The sequence below is a fragment of the Aquila chrysaetos genome, chromosome 15 (genome assembly GCF_900496995.4).
Source record: "Aquila chrysaetos chrysaetos chromosome 15, bAquChr1.4, whole genome shotgun sequence".
Taxonomy (NCBI): Eukaryota; Metazoa; Chordata; class Aves; order Accipitriformes; family Accipitridae; genus Aquila; species Aquila chrysaetos.
This window is the reverse complement of record NC_044018.1, coordinates 22,610,907-22,635,462: the sequence shown is the minus strand read 5'-3', so window position 1 is coordinate 22,635,462 and position 24,556 is coordinate 22,610,907. Positions and strand designations below refer to the sequence as shown.

Here is a 24,556-nt window from a genome sequence, read left to right as displayed (position 1 = left end):
GATATCTCCGTCCTTGGAGATGTTCAGATCTTGACTCTACAAGGCCCTGAGCAATGCCAGGTTGGCATTGCTTTCAGCGGGACCTGGACCAGATGTTCTCCAGAGGTCCCTTACAATTTGTATTATTTTGTGATTCTAGATTTTAACAACCTGCTTGTAAAAATATGGAATAACTACACATTTATACTGAAGATTACAAAAGTATTAGCTCTATTGCATACTACATCTACCTTTCTCCATCTTTTATGAGTGAATAGAGTTGTACTCAAGTATTCTTGTGTAGTGTCACATCCAGTTCAATTTTCATTTCAGAAAATTGTATTTGTCATTCTTAAAGCAAGAAGTAATTTTGGAAGTCTGACACTGCAACAATGAAAGTACAGCATGCCCATAAGCCAGATATTTTCTAGCTAACAAGATATTTGCTAGCGTTTGTTTTATATGATTTTGTGACTACCCTCTGCATAGAGATAGCACACCATTTGTAGCATATGCTCTTTGCTCAGTATGTTTAATAAATAGATTGCCTTCTGTTCATTTGATAACACAAATTTACTTGTCTTAAAAAATGACTTTGCATACCCTAAGAAAATATAACCTTGTAGAATTGGATTTAGTCTATAAAACATGGCATTTTTTTGACAGTATCTTGCAATTAAAGGGCATATCTCTGCGTGTACACAGCTACCCGGAACATAACAGTTTACTGTACTCCTTTCCCCTGCTAACTGCCCTGTCTTCCAGCGTACCTCTCCGTGAAACTCTACTTACCATGTTTTTCTTAAAACTGCTTTTTAGCAGCCCATGGATATTTATTACTTGCAGACTAAATATGTGGCTGTGCTTTAGTTAACCTGAAGCCTTTGAAGAGAAATTAGAGACTGTACTGTGTGGTAGCTTGGAGGCAGCAAAGTTCTTTGCTGTGGAGATATAATGTGTGCTTGTGTTAGTGTCACAGCATCTGTATAAATGTCAAGCTTGTTCTCTGCTGTATGTTGACAATTTTCCAGCTCTGCATGGTATTCCTTCTGTCTGTCACCATGTTCTAGGTGTCATTTTTCCTGCACTTCCTATGGTTTTCCTTTACTTTGTCTCCTTTTGTCTTTCTGACTTGCAGCAGAAAACAACAAATGAATGTAAGCTATTATATGACACAATGAATGTGGCTTCATATTGCCTTCATTTTTGTTTATAGTCGCTGTTGTTTTACCATCACTCGTTCTAATTGTCCTTCATGCAATAAAAACATATTTACTTAAAAAGAGAGTGAGTCTTGATACCTACTAGGAAGTGATGATCCTTTAATACCAGTATCTACCAATTCAGTACAGTACCACCACCCAGCAATTGAATTTCAGACATTACCTGTATCCAAAAAAACCCCAATAAAAATGAATACCAGCTTTTCTCCTAAGTCATAGGATTGAAAGCAGCCATTCTCTGAAGCGCTGCTACTGAAGCTCGCTACTACTGAGCCATTCTCTGAAGCTTTTAATTCTCTGAGCTCTCCTACTTTGGACAACAGTTTTTCTTTAATAAAACTCTATATTAAAAGCCAAATAAAGTGGGCTTTAATTCAGCTACAGTGGTGTTTTTTCCTTGATTCTGAGGAATTATAATGTCTCTGCTGAGAAACAAAGTACCAACCGAGATTAAATTTCACACAGCCGTATTGATAACCATCCTTCAGTGGCCTTCCTTATTTCAATTAGATTTCAAAGGTGCAACAGCAACAAAGTGCTGGCTCTGGATATTCTAAATAGGATATATTTCACTGTACTGATTTTGCAAGCTGATGGAACATTAGGGTTAGTTTATTTGCAATGCAGAGTTCTGAATTTCTCTCTTTCCAGGGTTTATTTTTGCTATAACAGTCATTCAAAAACATCTCATTCACCTGCTGATGGTACATAAGGCAACACATAATTGAGATCACAGCTTTTCTCTCCGAGCACATGTCCAAATTCTGAGGCACATAAAGACTCCAAAGAGAAAAATAACTTAACACATTTGAACATTCAGTTTCTATGGAGACAAATAAAAGTAAAATGTCTAATGTGAGTTCTTATTCAGTCTGATGCCTTACAGATTAGAAGCACTTCACTAAGCCTTAGGGACAGATATTATTCCATAAATAAAATAATAAAAAAGAACCACCCCAAATCCCAAATCCTGTGTTTCCAATATACACTTGTGTATTCTAGTTGTGTAAAAATTACCGCTGGCAGTCAGTTGCTGTTCTTCTATTCCCACCCCACATTACAGCCTTATTGATATACTTGAGGTATAGTTTGTGTCATTTTCAATAGCAAAATCTTTTTGTTGAAACATGAGAAAACTCAAAGCTCAGGACTTCAAGGCTTCTAGCCCTCACTCCAAGCGTTTAGAGAATAATAGCTACCGAGTTAATGGCTACAGGTGCCTGATGCTGCTAGGTCAAAGTAATGAACGTTACATGAACTGTCTGACCTTTTAAGCCAGGATCAGCAAAAAAAGGCCTGAAAAGCACAGCATCATGATTAGAGCTGTAGAAGTACTCGTGAGACTTCTTTCAGGCAGCTGGATACAGAGCCCACTTTTAAAAAGTGCATTTTAAGTGGCACTCTACTCAGTCTTACGGATCATATTTGAAGAGGTGCTGTTCAACAATTATCATCAGCTTTAATGGTGTTTTCTGAATCCTGTGCTTCTGCAAGGCTTATTAGTTAGCCTAATGTCTCAGTCAGCTCTTCCTTCACACAAACTGCAGGTAAAATACAACACGAGGTTATCAGTACTGAGGGTCTCTATAAAGCTTTTTGCAAAAACGCGGGCTCTGACGATTATGTCTGAGCCAACTTCTACTCAACAGCCATGTAAGTTGTCATTAGCACAGCACTGGGCTTCATCTCAGTTCCCGGCAGGGCTTTATTAGCTCCATACTGTATCACACCAATTATGGCTACATGGTTTTTTGGCCTGAAACTTGCTCACGAATGACCAGCTCAGAGCCTGAGCAGAATGAATTCATGCATGACTAAAAATATAGACATATAGAAGAAACATGAGTTAGAGTGCGGAAGCCAGCCTCAGCCTTACTTGATTTTAATACTGTTAAGCCTATTTATCCACCTGAGGATCTGCCAAACATTTTGTGTTAGAAAGGACCATGTATCTGCTCAACTAAAATTTATTACGCACAAAGTTCACAAAAACCATGAAAGAGCAGGGTAAAGCTGGCTTCGATGGGCAGAAGTCCCGTTGCCTGCTGAACTAACTAATCCCATCGCAGAGACGGACCCGAGCCAGATCGTAAGCTTTCCCAAGTGGAGAATAACAGCGGCAAGGTCCCTCGCGCCGGCTGCGGGCAGCCCGCAAGGTCTGTCCCCGTTCGCTCCCAGCTTGCGCTACCATCGCGCGGCTCCGACGGAGCCACCGTGAACTGTTCCTCCTGAGAGTCCGCTCTCCCTTGTGCTGCCCGTGCTCACGATCAACACCGCGTGTGTCTCAGCCTCCCTTACCGGCAACGAGTGTCCATAATGACACTTCAGACGCTGGGTTCTCCCTTAGCAAAGCCTGCATTTTTCCAGCTGAGGACTTGCTATGCTGCAGACGCACCCAAGGAAGTTCTGTACAGACTGACCCCTGTCTTTAAATAGTATAAATGCATACCCATGGCACTGTGTGACGAAGATTTACCGATCAAATAAATACCAATTTAGGGATATCTCTACTCCATATTCCACAGCATTATTGATATTAGTTGTCTGCAACTGCAAGTTCATTACATATGCTGGTAGTCTTATTTACATATGTCTTATTTGTACTTTTAGCATAGAATATTAAGAAGATCTGACTTGTGCAGTCGTGTTGTCCATTGGTCTGGCAGTTGGCAGCTTCCTCACTGAACAACTCCAAACGCAAGGGCCGATTTAAAAGAGAAAAAGAATTCCTAGAGATAATTTGTAAAAATCAGAAAATGAGTAGAGAAATGCACAATAGTGTCTCCACCTGAGGCAGGCAGAAGGCAGCCATGACACCGGGGCTGTCAGAAGCCAAGTGCCCAGCTGGCACACGGGTATTAGCTGGGCAATGCTCACGCAGTTGCAGGGTAGCAACAGCATTGTTACTGTACGGGCTGTTACGTGGGTCAGTAAAGGAACGCTGGGAAGGGGGGGATGAAAAGTCAGACAATGAACACAGTTCATGGGAAACGAGACTTCAGTATTTCCATTTGCCTAAATAGGAACACATTTTGTGCGTGTTATCCTGCTCATCACTTATCTTGATTAATTAAGACTTGCCTGTATACTTAATACATTACCAATTCTCATGAAGAGTAGCTGATAGAAAAAGATCATTTTACTTATCATTCACTAAACACCCCAAAAAGAGATTTATGTTACACAACTAGAATTCTACCAAAATACCAACATACTTCCAAGTACTTTAGAAGTGCTACTTCCTGAACTTTTCTTGCATGGTTATTTGACTCGACAGGAGCAAGATTCAACTGCCTAAATGAATCTTAACTAACAGTGTTGAGTCTGTATGTAGTCAATGTGGAGATATTGGGTGAATAGGGTGCTATTCATCTAATCCTAAAACAGACATCTTAAATAGGTCAGATGAATCATATCCTGAAAGTACTTGCTTCTCTCCATTTACTGTAAAGTGAGTCTGGGGTAACTAGCTTTAACATAACCACCTACAGTGTAAATACTTAGAGTCAGGTGACATGAATGTCACCTTAGAAATTCAAATGTAGAATCAGGTACTTAATGTACAGCTAAATCATGTCAAAGTTCCTACAGGGAAATTCCTTAAAAAGAAAAAAAACCAAACAAACCAGGAAAATCTCATTACACCCCAGCTGAATTTTTCTTTTTTTTTTCCTAGCAGTAAATCCAAAGATTAAATCAGTTTTTCAAAACTTCTTGTTCTGTATCTCCAATACAGAAGAACAACCCCCTGAACAGTTAGGCTAACATGAGAGGCAGACACACTAGTCGCTACTTAGAAGCAGAGGTCTTCCTTGCTCTCTCCTCTTCCAAACTGAGTTCTTCTGCGAGCCCCAAATTTGGCAGCTGACAGCACAACCTGCCACGCCGGTCTGTGGCATACTGGCAAGAAACACCCATAGCCCCTGCCTTCCCCAGTCCTTTGCATTTCCTGCACCTGAGCCTTATCAGTTTTAACCCAGTTCATTTCGCCCCAACTGAACAAGCTGAATAGTCATCTAGGGTTATTTAGCAAGACTTAAAATTATCTTTTAGGAAAAAAAGAAGTGAAACTCTAAGCAAAACAAATATGACAATCAATTTGAGACTGTAGTTACTAACAATAGTCTTTCGTACCCGTGCTGACTATTTCTTACCCTGAACCCTTCCGGGAGGCGACTCGTACACGTAGGGACACTAACTCACCCAGCAAAGCCTTACACCACAATGCCTAACCAGCCTATGGCCCCCAGCTTTGATTCACCATCTGACACATGCCATTGCACGCCCCTGAGACCTGGCCCACCGATCAGCCGGAGCAGTAGCTGCTCAGCGTGGGCTGAGCCTCCCGTATTGCTGAATAGCTGGAAGCTTGGAGGCCAGGGCACAAAAGGTGGGAAGGCCACTGCCCTCCCATTGCTGACACCCCCACACACACAGGTTGTGGTGAGGGTCACATCCAGACCTGCAAACTCAGAAGTGAGAGCTTCCAGCATCCACAGTCCTGCCGCAGGCTATGCTTCTCCACTGCCTAACGTATCGAAATTAGCCTCCAGAGCTGACCTACTTGCTCCAAGGGAGGCCCTGTGAAGTCCCCCAGCCATGCTCATACTTACTTCCATGCCAAGGTCTGGTACTGAAAACATAGACAAACTAGCAATGTCATTTTTGGGGATTCTGAACTTAGTATCAGGGTTTGAGAACAATAAAATTTGCCATAACAATCCAGAAGAAAGTTGTACCAGGTCTGGTCTGGAGCCTCTAAAGATCCATAAAACTTTTCTTTTTCATACTTTTCAGAAATATTAGGAATAGACAGGCTACCATGAAAACAGTTTAAGACAGCAATAGCTTATACTTCTATCTTGTCCTAACATACCCAAAACCTTATCTAGCATTCTTTGCATATCCAGTACTGATGGGAAAACAGATTAGACTTCACCTATGTAACTATAAAAAAATACCTCAAATCTTTTAGCACACCTCTATTTCAAGAAAAAATAATTCACTGTGTTGGGCAAATCGACTAAGATTTTGGTATACATTTGAGAAAGCTCCTGTTTACAAAAAGTACTGTCGTCTCAATAAATAAAAAAGATGCCTTCAAAGACATAAAAAGCTTGAAATGTTCACATCATCATCTCCCTAATTCTTATGGCAGACATGCCTCCTATTGTGTAACATACTGTGTTAGAGAGGTCAGGCAAACTGTATGCAATATTTTAAAGACTAAGCACTAAAATACAGAAGAAGAGGTCAACAAAACACAGACTAGCTGTGATTTTAAACAGTAAAATAAGAACACACTATGTAACTTTTTAGAGTTTATGAGAAGTGGATAGTGTAACATCTATTCAAAGCATGAAGTTCATTAATATCATTAAAATGTGGGACAATCAACAAAGACAGCTATAATCTACCTTGGCAGATGTTAGTGCATCGAGCAAATCTTGACCTGGGAGTCCTGCCACTTTCTTAATTGGAACAATAACTGGGTTTGTTTTAAAGAATGAAAGTTATTCCTCACCTTAAGTGATACAAGCGGATACCAGAAAAATCAGACAGAGCAGAAAGACTGCAGAAGTGACTGGAAAATAGTTGCAGCTGCAGAAAAGTTCCTGGTGACAAAACTTACTTAATGGAAAGGAATCAGATCATGCAAGGAAAGATGTTTATGAGGCCATGTGGGAAGGGCTTTAAAGCTTTTCTTTTAAAAATACGTCAGGGTATTCTGAGTGAGATCTTGAATATCTCTCCAGAAAGCTCCGTAGGCATTAGAGAGTGAGGATGAATAGGGTTATCCTCCTGGTGCATGGGGGAGAGAAATAGCAGAGCAGTGTATCAATATCTCAGCCACTGTAAAGTGTCATGGCTCAATTATCTCAAAGGCGCTACAATAACGTATACCAGGGGAAGAACTACCCCGCAGTTCTGTGCAGGCCCTAACAGGGAAAACTCTGCTATGTGATGGCCACAGAAGAAACAAATGCAATAGTCAGAATGAGAGAATATCTCCGTACAAGTACAGACTGTTGCTCAGGGTTATCTGTATGGGCTGTGCTTACATGTTATGCTGGTTTTGGCTGGGATACAGTTAATTTTCTTCATAGTAGCTGGTATGGGGCTGTGTTTTGGATTTGTGCTGGAAGCAGTGTTGATAACACAGGGATGTTTCTGTTATTGCTGAGCAGCGCTCACACAGAGCCAAGGGCTTTTCTGCTCCTCACCCCACCAGTGAGGAGGCTGGGGGGGCACAAGGAGTTGGGAGGGGACACAGCCGGGACAGCTGACCCCAACTGACCCAAGGGATATTCCAGACCATAGGACGTCATGCTCAGCATGTAAAGCAGGGGAAAGAAGAAGGAAGGGGGGACGTTCGGAGTGATGGCGTTTGTCTTCCCAAGTAATGGTTATGTGTGGTGGGGCCCTGCTTTCCTGGAGATGGCTGAACACCTGCCTGCCCATGGGAAGTGGGGAATGGATTCCTGGGTTTGCTTTGCTTGCGTGCATAGCTTTTCTTTACCTATTAAACTGTCTTTATGTCAACCCACAGGTTTTCTCACTTTTACTCTTCCGAGTCTGTCCCCCATCCCACTGGTGAGGAGCGAGCAAATGGCTGCATGGGGCTTCGTTGCTGGCTGGGGTTAAACCACGACACGTGTAAATAAAATGGGCCTGGGCCATCACACTGGCCTTCAGGCAGGCTGACACTACACAGCTCTTGCTTGTACCACCGAAATCACTTCACCCGCTCTTCCACTTCCACAAATAAGACGCCTGCATCAAAACTGTCTTTTGGGAAAGGTGCATGGCCAACCTTAGTTCTTGGTACATGCCCGGGCACATGCGCAAGGAGTGTGCTGGCACTTGGATGGCCACATGCCAGTGGGGGCACTCAGAGCCCAGCCCACTTCGGTTTACTATGGCAGACGCAGTCACGGGCACTGGTCAGGATGGTTCACTGAACTGGTACGCACGGGATTCAGATCGGATGTGTACAAAAGGGATGACCCGGTCCTACAATAGGAGAGGTTGGATAATTACACCTACAAGGAGGAAAGGAAGGTTTGATCAAAGAAAAGAGAGAGGAAAACCAGTTTTTACTACTACATATCTTTCCTGCTGGTACAGTAACAAAGATTCTAGCAATGACCCACAAATGCTTGACAGCATACTGTGCAAGTCTTGTGTCAGAGGATGCCTCACTTGCCCAAGGAATGCACTTGTTCTGGGATTTCTTTGAGATGAAGACAATACAAGTGAACCTAGAAGACAAATTATCAAGGCAAATGGAAGCTGAAGAGTTTAAAGAAGATAACCACTCTGTTTAATGAGGTTATTCCATGTTATAAGATGACTGAAAAATAGTATCCTTTTTAAGGGGAAAATTCTTCCTATATTTAAATCTTAAATGCGTTAGTGAGTGCATCTCCATATTCATAAAGAATTGCTTTCTTCTCATATTATTTATCTAATTTACTTGGATCACATGCTTAACATAAATACAGTGTTCCAGGGAAAATATCTTTTGCTTGGCTTGTTTCTGGTCTCTTGCAGATAGATAATCCTCTGTTTATTTGGCAACTACTTAATTTGATAAAATAATATAATGGGGAAAATATGACTTCCAAATTCTAATTTCTGATTTCAAGACAAATATAGCACTTTTTTATTGAGTAAGAAATGAACAGTTACAGTGGGTCCATCTTAAATGGTGTGGAAAGTGTGTTACGAGAATGCAGGTAATTCTCTGCAGGGAAAAAACCAAATGTTTGGCTGGATTCAGTGAGAATGTTTTATAAGATATAATAGGAAATCAGGTTTTGGTTAAAACTCATGAGGGCTTGGGCTACACTTCTGAACCCTATTTTAATATTGATTATTTTTGGTTACGTCTCAACTTAAAACAAAAAATTATATAAAGAGGATACCAAAAGGAGGCAGGTAGTCTTAATTGCAACATTCAGAAATAAACAATGTTTGCTTAGACTGATTTGCGTTTTCCTGTAATTGCACTTATTTAAACCATTGGTAAATGGGGATATAAATCAGATTTAAAGGTGAATATCTTCCTGATTACGTTGCAATTCAAAAATTGCTCAGTTAATGATTATGAAAGATATTTCTATGGAATGGTGTATTATTTCAGCATTTGCTCCTGGGGATTACTGCCCGATACTGTCATTAAAACAAAGCAAATACCTGATGGTGGATGAAGTATAAACATTGCTCTATTAGAGTAAGATGTCATAAGAATTGTAGCTCAAGCGCTTACATAAAAAACTTGTGAGCTACCGTTCCCATAGCAACAGGCAACATAATTTAGCTAACATAGCTGCTTTCCATTCTAGGGACTTCATTGTCATTGCGGTTTACAAAATACAAAAGTACTTCTTCTAAGACTCTGACACGGTAAACAGACAAAACATTGGAAACATGTTGAGGAAGGAATAGCTTTCATTTCAGATGCAGTCTTCTTTCTCTTCTCACCTGTGTTTTATGGGGTTCTCTACCATCCTCAACCCACCATGTACTACTAATTTAGCTCTCCTTACGGTGCAGGAGATCCAGTGAAAGACACCTGAAACTGGCCTGCCTCTATGTTAGTCTTCCTTTCGGGAATGTGCAGAAGCAGTTTCTTTGCTGGCAGATTCCCTCTTTCTCTCCTTCCTCCCCTCAGTTGCCAGAATAAGATTCACTTCAATGCAGAGAGTCAGCACAACATATCTGGGGCACCTGTTAAATCTCATATTGAGCCTACATACAGTTACTAATTTAACACACTGCTGACACATTCCCATAGCCCTAAGTCTTTTGCTTCCCCAATGGTTCTATGAATCCTGTTATCAACCTGAATAGTTTCAAAGTGCTTTTTTAAAACATCTGGCTCCATAGTTTTCAATTTTAAAAAAAAGTCTGTGAAAAAGTTTTAAAATAAGAACTTAAAGAGACACCAGATCTAATATTCTCACTAAAGGTACTCTGAAATTTCACACTTGAGTAGCTGTGGTCTAAATGGAAAGATCAGGGGGAGCACCATCAATTTGTATCTACTGGAAGCTTAGGATTGCCAGCCTGCAATCCTTGCCTTGCAAAGAATAATGTCTCTCACTATTTTCTCAGTGAGGCTGGAAGAATTCCTTCTGGAGAGAGATCTAATTGATGTCAGCAAGTGAATCACCACCTGTCCATGGGTAACGGATGCTTTTGAAAGCAAGCTGTATTGGCCACCGCATTTGATGGACTCCGTAATGAAGTGGTGGCTTTGTCTCTGAAGTTCTTCTGTGCTGAGCCCCTGACGGGGACCCTAAGGCACTCATCACGGATCTTCCTTCCTGAACAAATATATGGAAGGTAAAAACACTAAGCTGCTAACTTCACAGCTTGAGAATTAATTATGCATGATATTAGGATGCAGATAATTTATCTGACTTTGAAGGTATTTTCTCATTTTGGCGAGCTGAAAAGTGCACCAAAGACAGGAACTGACACAGGCAGCTGGAAAAGTGGCTGTGGTGCTGAAGTACAATCACCTGTCCTGTGGGTAGGGAACATGAAAATTTGACACTGGCAGTTCAGGGATCAATGTGTGAGATGCAATATATGCCACTCAAGAACTTCACCTAAAAAACATGTAAAAAGTAAAGATGGCAGCTAGCTATCTTTTTCCAACTACAATGCAACATTTGCCTTTTTCCAGACAAAGATGCTATGACACAGAGGAATAATCCTCTACTTTTGCATCCATTGAAACAAACATACAGAACCTGCCTATTATTTCATTCGTACCAGCTAAGTATGTATGATCTAGCACTTTGATGAAGGCTTAAGTGTTCAGTATCTTTGTCGGTGACACGGACAGTGGGATTGAGTGCACCCTCAGCAAGTTTGCCAGCGACACCAAGCTGTGTGGTGCGGTCGACACACTGGAGGGAAGGGATGCCATCCAGAGGGACCTGGACAGGCTTGAGAGGTGGGCCCGTGCAAACCTCATGAAGTTCAACAAGGCCAAGTGCAAGGTCCTGCACATGGGTCGGGGCAATCCCAAGCACAAATACAGGCTGGGCAATGAGTGGATTGAGAGCAGCCCTGAGGAGAAGGACTTGGGGGTGTTGGTTGACGAGAAGCTCAACATGACCTGGCAATGTGCACTTGCAGCCCAGAAGCCAACCATATCCTGGGCTGCATCAAAAGAAGCGTGACCAGCAGGTCGAGGGAGGTGATTCTCCCCCTCTACTCCGCTCTCATGAGACCCCACCTGCAGTACTGCGTTCAGCTCTGGGGCCCCCAGCATAAGAAGGACATGGACCTGTTGGAGCGAGTCCAGAGGAGGGCCACAGAGATGATCAGAGGGCTGGAGCACCTCTCCTTTGAAGACAGGCTGAGAGAGTTGGGGTTGTTCAGCCTGGAGAAGAGCAGGCTCTGGGGAGACCTTCCAGAAGCCTTCCAGTACCTGAAGAGGGCCTACAGGAAAGCTGGAGAGGGACTTTTCACAAGGGCATGTAGTGATAGGGCAAAGGGTAATGGCTTTAAAGTGAAAGAGGGTAGATTTAGATTAGATGTAAGCAAGAAGTTCTTCACTCTGAGGGTGGTGAGGCACTGGAACAGGTTGCCCAGAGAGGCTGTGGATGCCCCATCCCTGGCAGTGTTCAGGCCAGGTTGGATGGGGCTTTGAGCAACCTGGGCTAGTGGAAGGTGTCCCTGCCCGTGGCAGGGGGGTTGGAACTAGATGATCTTTAATGTCCCTTCCAACCCAAACCATTAGCCTTTATTGTCCTACAGGATAAATTCTGCAGTCCACTCTCAGAGACTCCATTGCAGCAATTTCCAGTTCTTGACCTGCGAGGCAGGTTGAGTGTGCCTGCCAAACTGGAAAGTATAATTACTATCCTGTATCTGCAAAAATTGATTGAGTGTCAACCAACAGGACTGTAAAAAGTCATCTCCATATTAACCAACAGTGCCTAGTCTTCCATTAAAATCAAACACATATACCCACAAGTCACTGATCTTGACAGATAAGTCTGACACTACCACATCCAAAATTTCTCGTTATAGGAATCACAACCATATTTAGCCAGAGGTAGAGATAGCTATGGAAAACACTAGCTGCTATCGTCTCTGATCCTTATGATCACTTCCTGGGCTGAGATCTGGATCAGGAAACAGTTCTAGAACTACATCAAAAATAAAATTTAAATTTTATCATCAAGTTCATTTTGAAATTGTAAAGACTGTATGGCATTTTAACTTTGAGTAGTGTTAGTTAATATTTTCAGAAGAATACATTTATGTAGCAGTCTGATTTGTTCGTGTTAAAAATCTTGTAACAGCAGTGAAATACCTGACTTGTCATCTATGCAATACTTTAAACTTCTGTGCAGATTTTGTTGGCTTGTAGAGAATTATCTGAACATCTATTCTCCTTCACATAGCTTTCATAAGTCACAACTGAGACTGTTCATTTCAAAAGAAGTAAAATCTTTAAGGTCGGAAATAAATATAAATTTCAAAAATATAATTAGAAATTTAAACAATATTCTGAGGTGATATTGTTTTAGGGAAAATAATCTTTGAGAAAGCACTATTTAAAAAATCATTTAGAACTACAATATAGAACTATGATTTTAAAATCTTCCTTATTGCATACAAAAAGAACTAAAATTCATAAAGAAGTGCTGCTCGATCACTTAATTTGCCATTGAGGATCGTAATGGTCATGATTCATATTGTGCCCTGGAAAACAGATACATGTCATAGAAAAATACGTACTAATACTAACTACTTATGTTGTAAAATGCTGTGGGTGTAACCTTCAGCTGCTACGAGCTGGCCTAAACATGTAAACTGAGTAGCAGCACTGGACAGTATGTAATCACAGTAAGTAGAAACCTCCTCAATGCAGTATTTCATACTTGTCTATTTTAAGCAGCTACCACCTAAACATTTAAAAGCATTTTTGATATTTAGCTGTGAAAAAGGCTACATTTAATCCATGTTATAAAAATGAGGAGATTACAGGAGAGGTTTTAAGTGAGGCAGCAAAGTTTGCAAGAAGTCAAGCTTTAACATGTGATTGTCAGACTTCTATCTCAAACTTAAGACAATTCTTTTTACTTCCTGACAGCATTATAGAGAAAACAGTCAGCTTCTTTTCAAACAAATGTAGGATCTAGTGCAAAATAAGGATAAGATGGCTTTTAATAGTAACTACACTGGAAAGCTCAATAGCTATACACAATACTTCATAGATATGTCAGAATCTATAAAAACTCCACACTTTGGCAGATTAATGTCAAATTTATGTCTTGAGCCAACATGGTCGTCCTCTTTTCAATTCAAAATCTAAATTATCCTCCTTAAGGATTTGCCTTTGGCTGTAATTCCAATTTAATATCTTTCTTCATATGAGTTCTTGTGGACTATAGAATTAGTTTAAAACATCTGAATGTATTTCTTTTAGGAGACTTTAACATTTCAGAGTCTTCATTTGGCCTGTTTCTCTTAATATTATGAAGTGCTGGGGCTATTTAAGATGTTCTGCAGCGTAATAGGTTCAAAATAATTTCCAGCAGCATCACAGGCTAAACATAGAGCAAGAATAGTTGAACGACAGTTTAGAAAAATCGCTGCCTTAATAGAACGTTCGGGATAATTTGACAAACCCAATATCATAATTACTGTTGCCCTTGCAGCTCTCAAATAATTATGTTTCAGATTTTTCTAAGAAGAAATGTTTAATTAAAGAAGAATCAAGCCATGAACTCATGTATTTGCAAATCAGAGATACATCATGTAGCTCTGCAGAATCTAGTAGAGTCCAAATTTTTTTAATTTTATTTCCTTTTAATTCTGTTTGGTGGTAATGAATTAGGTATGTAATTACTCTGATTCATCCTGTACCCTTAACATGAAGTACCCCAGAGCACTTAAAACCAATAATTAATAAAATATCAGAGAAAGAATGAATTAAATGCACAACTAAAAATTAATCCTTAACCTGATATTAAACATGATCAAGAATTGTGCAGAACTCAGAGAGACATTGTATAACTTCTATTGCACAAATCTTTAAGAAATGACTAGTAGTACCTGTACCTCTATATCAATGGCTTTTTATACAGTTCTTGTCAAACAACTATAAATCATAGTGAAGAACCAAAGAAATTAGACCAAGTAATCCTAAAGAGTAAAATAAACCCATGTGGCAAAGCACCAGCATCATATGCCTCTGTGAAACTCCTAATTTCAAAGGAGTATATAGCTTCTTCTAATTCTAAAATTACCTTATCTTCAAGAAAAGTTCGTACCCCTTTCATTTTTCTTTTTTTTTGCATCTATTTAAGTAGAAAACAAACAGGTGGAATTGGGGATACAGAAATAAATATTTAAATACAGGAATTAAATTCACACAACTGTCAAGTTCCTGCATGATTAGTCACTTTTGTCTGTTTTGCCATCTTTGTTACTCCATGACTAAGTCTACACTCTGGAGCAGGGATACGACACCACGCCGCGCACGTCCCAGCTCAGCTTCCTCAGTGCACACGCCATCTGCACCCCGACCCCAGGAAACATTTGCTCAGTGACATGCAATCCTCATTGCTCAATCACCCAAAAGAGGCAGGCTCCAGAGCAACCCAGATAGGAAACTCATGAGCTGTTTTGGACCAGAGGCTTGAAAGAGCTCGGAAATAAAAGAATTCACAAAATCAATTTCAATCAATTTGAAATAATTTTTTAATCTTTCACCCCCCTCCCAGTGCAAATTCCCATATCAGACTTTTCACTTTGGTACATAATGCTTGGTTTTCTACCTGCAGGTTCATCTGGCAGCCTGATATTTTGAACAGCAGGACTATGCACAGTGAAATCCTAACCAAGACTCTAAAGGCAACAGAAGTATAGTGTACACACAAGCTTTCTCCTCGCAGTTTTTACTTGAGACAAAAAAGTCAAGGGGCAGACACAGAACTGTAAGAAATTACCAGAGCTAAAAAAGTTACGAAGCCAGATAAGACCTATACCAGATGAAGTGTAATAGATGAAAGAAGGCTTATTTCTTCTTTATGATTCTGTCCATTGAATTTTACAGAACAGGAAGCACAAAGAGAGCTCAACTGTGAGTGACTTTTTTGTTTTGTTTTGTTTACTAGCTCATCATACTACACCACCACCACCACCCCGATTTAATGCCTTTTATTTTATGTTTTGTTTTGGTTTGTTTGGGATTTTTTTAATCAAGCTTGTATTCAGCCTAAGCTGAAATATCTTGCTCTTTTTGAACTTGGTGTAAATAAAAAATAATGTCACTAAAATTCAGTAGAAAGGTTAGGAAAAAAAAAAATATTCATTTAGCCAGGCTCCAATTCACTGGGCAGGCATTTCCCTTGATAATACCAAGAGGATAGCTAGCCAAAAACATCTGTGAAATAATAATTTCTCCAAATTTGTTCTTTAAAGATGTCAACTCTAATCAAATAACATTGAACTTTGATATTCTGTTGTTGATACTCTTGGACTAATTTCCACTGAGTGTTATTTATTCTAAAACATCCATTCTTCATTAATATTCTACACAACCTTACACATGCTTTGGGCAAAGGCAGAAAAAAAGGATAAAGATGAGACTTTCTGTGCTTCTGACTCAATGCTACAGTAACTGCAAATAATATGGCTGAGCAGACACTTTCAGATAAACTTTGATTTCAGCCACAAAGCCCCAGTACTGGTGTAATGAACGAAATGTCCATTTAACTTTTAGACCTAGCAGATCTGTGAATAGGAAAGTACACAGTTCAGTAGGCTATTAACTAACCTGTGAAGTGATGCTTATTATATGGACAAAGTGTTATTTCTTCTGGAAAATGAGCGGGTCACCAACCAACTACCTTGATCAGATACACCCAGGAATTAGAATGGATATTTTGTGTTCACATTTGATTAGCATTTGAGACCCTCTTTCTCTAAACACTTCCCACAGGACTGCACGTGCCAACTTCCTACCACAGCTCGAGCTATTATACAAAGACCTGAGAATGCTCATTCCACTTAGCTCTGTCTTAGGTCTGCCGACAGTGCTGAAGACGGCAGTCTTTTCCCTCGACTATTAAATGACTTTCAGAAACAAAAAAAAAGAAACGTTTTGAAGCTGAAATCTAGCAATACATCGCCCACAATAGGAACTGTTAGAATAAATAACCAGCCACAGCTTTGTCCCTGAGGTATTTCGTAAAACCTCAAGCCTATTTAGATGAATTGCAACAAAACAGTATTCATCATTAACACAATGAAAAACAGAGTCTGTGGATCTTACTGAAGAGTTTGGATACTTTGGGGAGCTAGTAAGGAAAGGAGAAAACACTCCATGCTAAAGCAGAATTAAAAGAAAATTCAACAGAGAGGCAGAAGGTACTTTTGGATTATTCACTGTAGATTCCTAACTCAGGTGGCACCTAATTAATACCTATGGGATCCAGAACAGGAATTCACAGGCACGCTTCATAGCCACTGGAAAGCAAACCAGACAACTGCTATTAACTGCCCTCTCCATGGAGCTCCTATGTGTTAAAGGCACATTCTTAATCTTCTGAGTGAATACAAGATAGTAGGTACAGGGATGCAGTCTGAGGGATGTGTTTGAATGGGGCATTAACTCAGTGTACCAATAAGTACCTCGGTCCCTTTGCAATTCCAAGGGCATGAGATCACAAGTAACAGAACCGAAACACCTCCCCCCCCCCCTGCTTTTTTTTTTTTAATAACAACCGTTGCTGCCTCAGTCTACAAGGGGACCTGGGATAGAGCCATTCACCACCTCTGGGCTATTGCACAGAAAAGGAAAGCAAGGAATGCAAGAGCTATGCTGCTACAGACATAACTTGAGTGAGGAGTCCACTCCTAAGGACACTCCCCCGGGAGTCAGGGATCCCTCGGTTTGGCCTTTATATTCACTGTAGTTTTATGCACATATCCAAAGACTGTAATACAAAATAAATAGCTTATCCTTCAAGTAAGAACTAGAGTCCAAAACTCCATCTCTTCCTCACTACGCAGGAAAAAAATGTTATAAGGAAAGCAAATAATTGCTTTGGACAAGCTACTGCAACAGTTTGGACAAGCTACTGCCACTAAAATGTATTTTAAAGCAAACAAAGAGAAGACTGGGAACATATGGGAACAAAGGACTTAGACCTGCAGCACAGGAGATTTTGTTCTGTGAGGTAAAGACCCAAGGAAGGGTTTAAATTTATTATAATCTGGCCAGTTTTGTGGCACACTTATCTGTCAGATAGAAAACCATAATCCTGCAACCCAGATCTCTCAAGGTTCTGCCATGAAGGCACAGGTGGGATTATAAGGAATGTAATTATCTGAGTAAATAAGAGTAGCTTGGTTAAGAACACTGAGAAAAAGCCTTTGGTGACAGGGACTGCCAGCACCACATTTTCTGTTTAGCAGGTTCCTGAAAGTTAGGAGGAAATTTCATAACCTTACATGTTTTGAAGTCTCTGGCCTTCGTTTCATCCTGCTCCCTAGAGACACATGCTGGCTAATCCTCCTCTCTCTTTGGAATAACGATCACCCAAAAGTACGTGCCCACCCAGGTACGAGGAGATTGGAAGAAGCTAGATTTCATGTGCTGCTGTAAGAGACATACCTTTCCACCTCTAATCTCATGTTAGGCACATCAAACCAGGGGAAAACCATACATTCCTATTCTGCTAGCTAAATTTCAGGATCACCACTTGGATTGCTTGACACAGACAATCACCGCAACCTGAGCTGGCAGTTCTGAACTATAGCTAAATGCCTAAAAAGGGGGAGTGAGAAAGGAGGTATTATGTACAAATAAGAAATTACTTTGCTTCTATATACAGCATTTTCAAAATTTCTACATTAATATATTCTCTGTAGTTCTCATAGATTTTGAAAAAATGGAGCAAGTTCCTAGGACAGCTGTCAGAAAACCAGTCTTACAGTGTGAGCCTTAAAGAGTACAACATATCCAATTTACCAGAACAGAAGTTGAAAGGTGCCTTGACTACTATATATAAATTTTTAGTAGTCATAGGGGTGTTAAAATTGTGATAGTCTAAAGATATGGAAGATGCAAGGTTTGCAGATCAAGGCAATAACTTCATTAGGCCAGATGGCACAGCCAGAAAAGGTGCACAAGCTTCTGTGCGCATAGGCTTTTCAACAGGTCACTGCAAATAAGCAGTTCTTCATAGACATTGTCAGAAAACATATCTGAAAAAGGGAGACTTTTCAGTCTTACTGACAAAGGCATAGCAAAAGGAAGACTGGCAGCTGAAATGAGACAAATTCAACCTTTCCACAACATTGCAATTTCCTAGCACTAAGGGTAATTAAATATTGGAACGGCTTACCAGGGGAGCTGGTGGACTCGCCATTGCTTGGAGCTTTAGGACGAGATTAGATATCATTGTAAAAGAGATGCTTTAATCCAGCTTCTGGAAGTTCTCAACATGCCCATAACACTTGCAGCTCTGCATTAAGACAATGACTATAATCAAATCTCATACTTTAGGGTTTCAGCTGATCAACTGCAAGGGTTATAAAGAATTTCTTTTTCCTTTCACATAAAAACCAGACAGATACTTTGGTGTGGTTTATATCCTGATCTGTCTCTGAAGTAGCAGAGATTGCCCACATCTACAGAAAACACAGGGGCAGCTGATGCAGTGGCCAGCAGTGACAGGGAAAGTCTTCTTTCTTAGCCTGAAATTCACCAAGCAGTCCCATCCTAATGTGAGCTCACTTTGCATTTGAAGCCATCTGGATGCAAACCACCTCTGACCTGGGAACGGTGTGATTAGGTGGGTGCCAAACCAGGTTTGATCTGCATGCCCAGCTAAGGGCCTGGCATTAGCGCCCACTCAGCCTTGCACTAACACAGCGATGTGGCTTTTGGAAAGGAGCCCTTTCATGCTCTGCTGCTGCAGAGCACTGGCAAAGGGTCAAATGAAAAAGGATTGGATCACCTATACCCTTAGAGGTCTTGTTAATGAATCTTGCTGGATTGGCTCAAAGGCAGTGCATTGCCCAAGGTGAGATAAATAGAAATCTCAGCTGAGTTTGGTTTGTGTTTGTTCAGTGTGAGATCCAAATCACCTGTTAATACACTGAGATCACCTGGACATATCTCATCTAGTTAACTAATTGCTAATGAAGAAGTGTAAGTAACACCGTGATCTTCTCTGTCTACTGAAAATTAATGTGCTTTAGCCTAACTAGATTTATCACATTTACACACAGGTATCAGGATGGATTTAGTGTTCTGTGTTTTCCAGTATAACTAGATACATAAGCATCCCTTTTGGTGTTTAATTTAGCTAATCTGTAACTATACAATCTGCACTATTTTAGCAGAATACTGTCATGACTTAATTATTAAATGCAAGTAAAACTGAAGACAAGACAGGACATTCTGCTGCTTTTACAGTTTTGTGTGAAAGGCGTATGTCTCAACTGTCAAATAAAGCATAAAATGAGAAATGGTTCCTCTAGCAGTTTCTGTGAGCTGCACAGTGGCATGTCCATACTGTGAGCCTCCAAATAAAGACCTATTTAAATCAAGTCCACGTTTCCAGGCTTTTGTTCTTCCCAGCTACCTATACTATTCTCCTACATCCCTTTGACAGTGAGCTAGATTCAAAGATATTTCTGCCTGTGCTAAATAATGGGCCATTTGATGGGAGTTGTGCACAGCTACACCTGAAATGTAAAGCAGGCATATAATTCACCTGTCCTGCAATTCAGGACATTTTCCATGCAGAATAAGGATGATTTCTTTTTACCATAATTCTGAAGCATACACATAAATATGAGGGTCTGTTGTCAGTATTGGTCATTATCATTACGTTAAGATTGTCATATTTCAAAGCAAGAAAGGGGCACACCGTGATAGCACTATCTAGTAACACAAAATACTCATGTAAAAACAAAAGCAGACTCAATTTTTAAAAAGGAGGAAAAAAAAAAGATACACTGATACGGCTTGTCTCAATGTCTATCTTGGTGATACATGCATATATTTGACAGCAATCGTGAAGATCATATTTACAAGATGGCCCTATTAAGCAGTGCATTACTGCATGAGTATCCTTACTCAAACCAAATCAGACTACTTGGAATAAGAATCTCCTCATCTGGGACGAAAAAGGCAAAATCTGCACTTACAGTCTTCTGACTTCTCAAACAGACATCGCTTGGTCTGCTGCTGCATTTGAGTACAAATAGCTCTGACAGACTCTGTACCCGGATCTGCTCCACACTGCACACAAATTTCATGATAATGAACTTCTAATCTTTTTTTGATCATTTGTTCTACTGAGATTTTTATAGCATACCTAACACCCACAATGCAGGAATGGTTGGAAAACCTCAAATGAATCTACTGTCCCATGTTTATTAAAGAAAACTCTTTTAAACAAAAACTGAAAGAGGAATATTATATTATGCAATAGACACATTAGAAGCCAATTACATGATAAAGACTAATATTGTTCTAATGATAAATATCATCACAAATTTTGACAAAATCTCTTTGGGATGCAATACTATGCCTTAGTTTTCATAACCTGTTCATTTGAAGGACTATTCAAGAGAATTTTGAGTACAGGAAGCGTCTGCACATTTGCAGCAGAGATTTACCTTATCTCACAGAGTGCTCATTTATATTCCTCCTACGCCAAAATTTTTACCTGAGTAACACAGAAGTTCACGTGATCTCTGAGCATCAAATTCTCTGCTCTTGTATTTCTGCTAAAAAATTCACAACTCAAAATGTTTGAATTGTTAAGTAATTATAGTTGTAAGATTCTAAAATGTTTAATTGAGTAGACTATTTTTAAAGTTAATTTCCACGCAGCATAAAAAATGGATGTGTACAGTAGAATTCAGAGAATTAACATAATTGTGTTCTCATCCTTTCTTGATTCTCTACTGAAAATTATTTTCTTACTGTTCAAAACCTGTTTCCTATACATTTCTAGTAAGAGAACTGGAAACTCAGTCTTGTATTTCTTGAATCTTAGCTTTCCTTAAACACTACCAGGTGGGTTTTTTTCTTCCTTACAGAATCATGTGCAAGTTTGAATTAACTTAAAATCTTTTCATTAGGACTTGGTATTTTGGATTAATGCTTCTCCCCCCTGGGTTTGTTTAATATTAAAGATACTACAGTTAACATTTAAAGCAGATTTTCAATCTATTCTTTAAACTAGTGCATGTAATAGCTACCTCTTCTTCATTTATCTGAAATTTTAAAAAACCCTAACAGTATAATTTTGACATGTAATGAAATGCTGTCAGAAGCACACCAATTAAATTTTACACCACCACCACCCCCCCGCAAAAGAAAAGTCAATAAACTCAGTATAAAACAAACAAATAACATAATCTAATCTAACTGTTCACTTTACCTGGAAATGCATGCCCTGTTAGAGAATCCAAATCTGAAATTAAAACAATGAAAAAATAATCTTTAACACTAATTTAATATTAAAAAACAAAAAAATCAAAAACAAACCTGGCACCAAATATCACATTATCACCAACATCAAATTTTAATCATATATATGAAAAGCAAAACCAGAACACTTAGCATTACATTATGGAATTTTTCCTCTCCATAGTTTTGTAAAGATGTAAAATAGGATCTAAAGATTAAACTCTTGAACAATATGAGAAGCTAATTTACTTTACTGTTTAAGACAGACATACCACAATTAAATAGGAATTTTACAATACTTTTTAATGAACCTCTTCTTTCAGAAGCTTATATCTTGAGTATAAGCATTTGTTCTGAGGTCGTACATAAGAACAATAATTAGAAATCTGCAGAATGGTTTTTAGATTATACCATTTCAAAAATACTTTCTTTCTTGTTCATAACAAATAACAGGCCTAATTTTTTCTATCCTACTGCTCATTCTTTCATGTTTTTTTCAAAAATTAGCTGTTTTAAAAAAGAGAAGAGAGCTGGAACTATTCCTGCTGACACCAAAAAGCATAAATTAGGGCTTCACTGGTCGACTCCCATCTGAAGAGAGAGCAGGAAGGTGCACCAGTGGCACTGGTGGCACTAGAATGACCCCTCCCCAACTTGCACTGGGACCAGAATTCAGAATTTCATCTTTGAATTGCTTTGCCCCACTTTTGGAAATTCCTTGTTCTTAATAGAGACATATTTAGTAACTTTGAGGAGTTATACTCATAGATTCATTTGTAAATCTATAGCCAGAACTAAAAGAGTAGTTAGCTCTCATAAAGTATGGTCACAATATCAGCTAGGATTGCTATTGCGTTGCCAAAGTGTAAGGCTAATTCTCAGACATACATGTCCAAAAAAACCCCCTTTGTGGGTAGCGTTCTCTCATGCAAGACAGTGATGTGAGCACATTTGGAAAACAAGCCCCTTTGCTAGGAGCAGTCCACCAGTTCCCAATTAGGTCACCAAGATAGCATGTGCGACCCTCAGATTGTCCTCCTTCCCGTCATATCACAAGTGGGATGGCAGAGGAATGCAGTAGCTATGTTCTCTTGGAAAAGCACAACAGGCAGATTATGGCTGACCAATTTACCCTAATATGGGTACACATGAGCTCACCTGGCATTTATAGGAATTGAATGTATTTCTTGGCAGTGCGTGGAAAAGCGTAGCTGGGCGATCCAGGCACTTTGTTAGAAACTTCTAGTACCATTTTTAAATTACTTCATCTTAAAAAAAGATTTTGTTTGCTAATTGCAGCCATCAACAGATACAAGATTCTAGGTTAATGGTTTAGGCCACAGAAATCCTGAACTTCTTGTAAATACAGTAACTGATTCTAAAAATTATTGGGAATATATTTACCAGTGAACTCCTGGATATACAATTTCTCCTACTGACAGCAGGAAAGTGTGCTTGGCTTTAATAGAATCATAGAATGGTTTGGGTTGGAAGGGACCTTAAAGATGATCTAGTTCCAACCCCCCTGCCATGGGCAGGGACACCTTCCACTAGCCCAGGTTGCTCCAAGCCCCATCCAACCTGGCCTGAACACTGCCAGGGATGGGGCAGCCACAGCCTCTCTGGGCAACCTGTTCCAGTGTCTCGCCACCCTCACAGGGAAGAACTTCTGCCTTCCATCTAATCTAACTACATGCCCTTGTGAAAAATCCCTCTCCAGCTTTCTTATAAGCCCCTTTTAAGTACTGAAAGGCCACTATAAGATCTCCCCGGAGCCTTCTCTTCTCCAGGCTGAACAACCCCAACTCTCTCAGCCTGTCTTCATAGGAGAGGTGCTCCAGCCCTCTGATCACGTCTGTTGCCCTCGTCTGGAGTTGATCCAACAGGTCCATGTCCTTCTTATGCTGGGGGCCCCAGAGCTGAACGCAGTACTGCAGGTGGGGTCTCATGAGAGCAGAGCAGAGAGGGAGAATCACCTCCCTTGACCTGCTGGTCACGCTTCTTTTGATGCAGCCCAGGATATGGTTGGTTTTCTGGGCTGCAAACGCACATTGCCAGGTCGTGGCGAGTTTCTCATCAACCAACACCCCCAAGTCCTTCTCCTCAGGGATGCTCTCAATCCACTCATTGCCCAGCCTGTATTTGTGCTTGGGATTGCCCCGACCCATGTGCAGGACCTTGCACTTGGCCTTGTTGAACTTCATGAGGTTTGCACAGGCCCACCCCTCAAGTGTGTCAAGGTCCCTCTGGATGGCATCCTTTCCCTCTAGAGTATCAACCGCACCACACAGCTTGGTGTCATCCACAAACTTGCTGAGGGTGCACTCAATCCCACTGTCCGTGTCACCAACAAAGACGTTAAACAGCGCCGGTCCCAATACTGACTCCTGAGGAACACCACTTGTCATTGGTCTCCACTTGGACATCGAGCTGTTGACTTCAACTCTTTGAGTGTGACCATCCAGCCAATTCCTTATCCACCAAGTGGTCCATCTGTCAAATCCATGTCTCTCCAATTTAGAGACAAGGGTGTCGTGCAGGACAGGGTCAAATGCTTTCCACAAGTCCAGGTAGATGGTGTCAGTTGCTCTTCCCTTTTCCACTAGTGCTGTAACCCCTTCACAGAAGGCCACCAAATTTGTCAGGCATGAAGCTATGTTAGCTGTCACCAGTCAGCTCTTTATTTTCCATGTGCCTTAGCATAGTTTCCAGCAGGAACTGCTCCATGATCTTGCTGGGCACAGAGATGAGACTGACTGGCCTGTAGTTCCCCACGTCTTCCTTTTTTCCCTTTTTAAAAATGGGGATTATGTTTCCCCTTTTCCAGTCAGTAGGAACTTCCCCGGACTGCCACAACTTCTCAAGCATGATGGATAGT

General features: G+C 40.3%; 1 protein-coding gene across 5 annotated transcripts in view; it reads right to left on the bottom strand.

The window, feature by feature from the left end:
• Positions 1–24,556, bottom strand: part of DLGAP2 (DLG associated protein 2) — a 482,669-nt gene that overhangs the window by 142,358 nt on the left and 315,755 nt on the right. For 3 of the 5 annotated variants that reach the window (XM_030037650.2, XM_030037651.2, XM_030037653.2), the window contains one exon: positions 21,650–21,682. The exons of the other annotated variants lie outside the window; for them this stretch is intronic. In XM_030037650.2, coding sequence (XP_029893510.1) covers positions 21,650–21,682 — 33 coding nt within the window. The remainder of the gene's footprint in view (positions 1–21,649; positions 21,683–24,556) is intronic. 5 annotated transcript variants of the gene reach the window in all.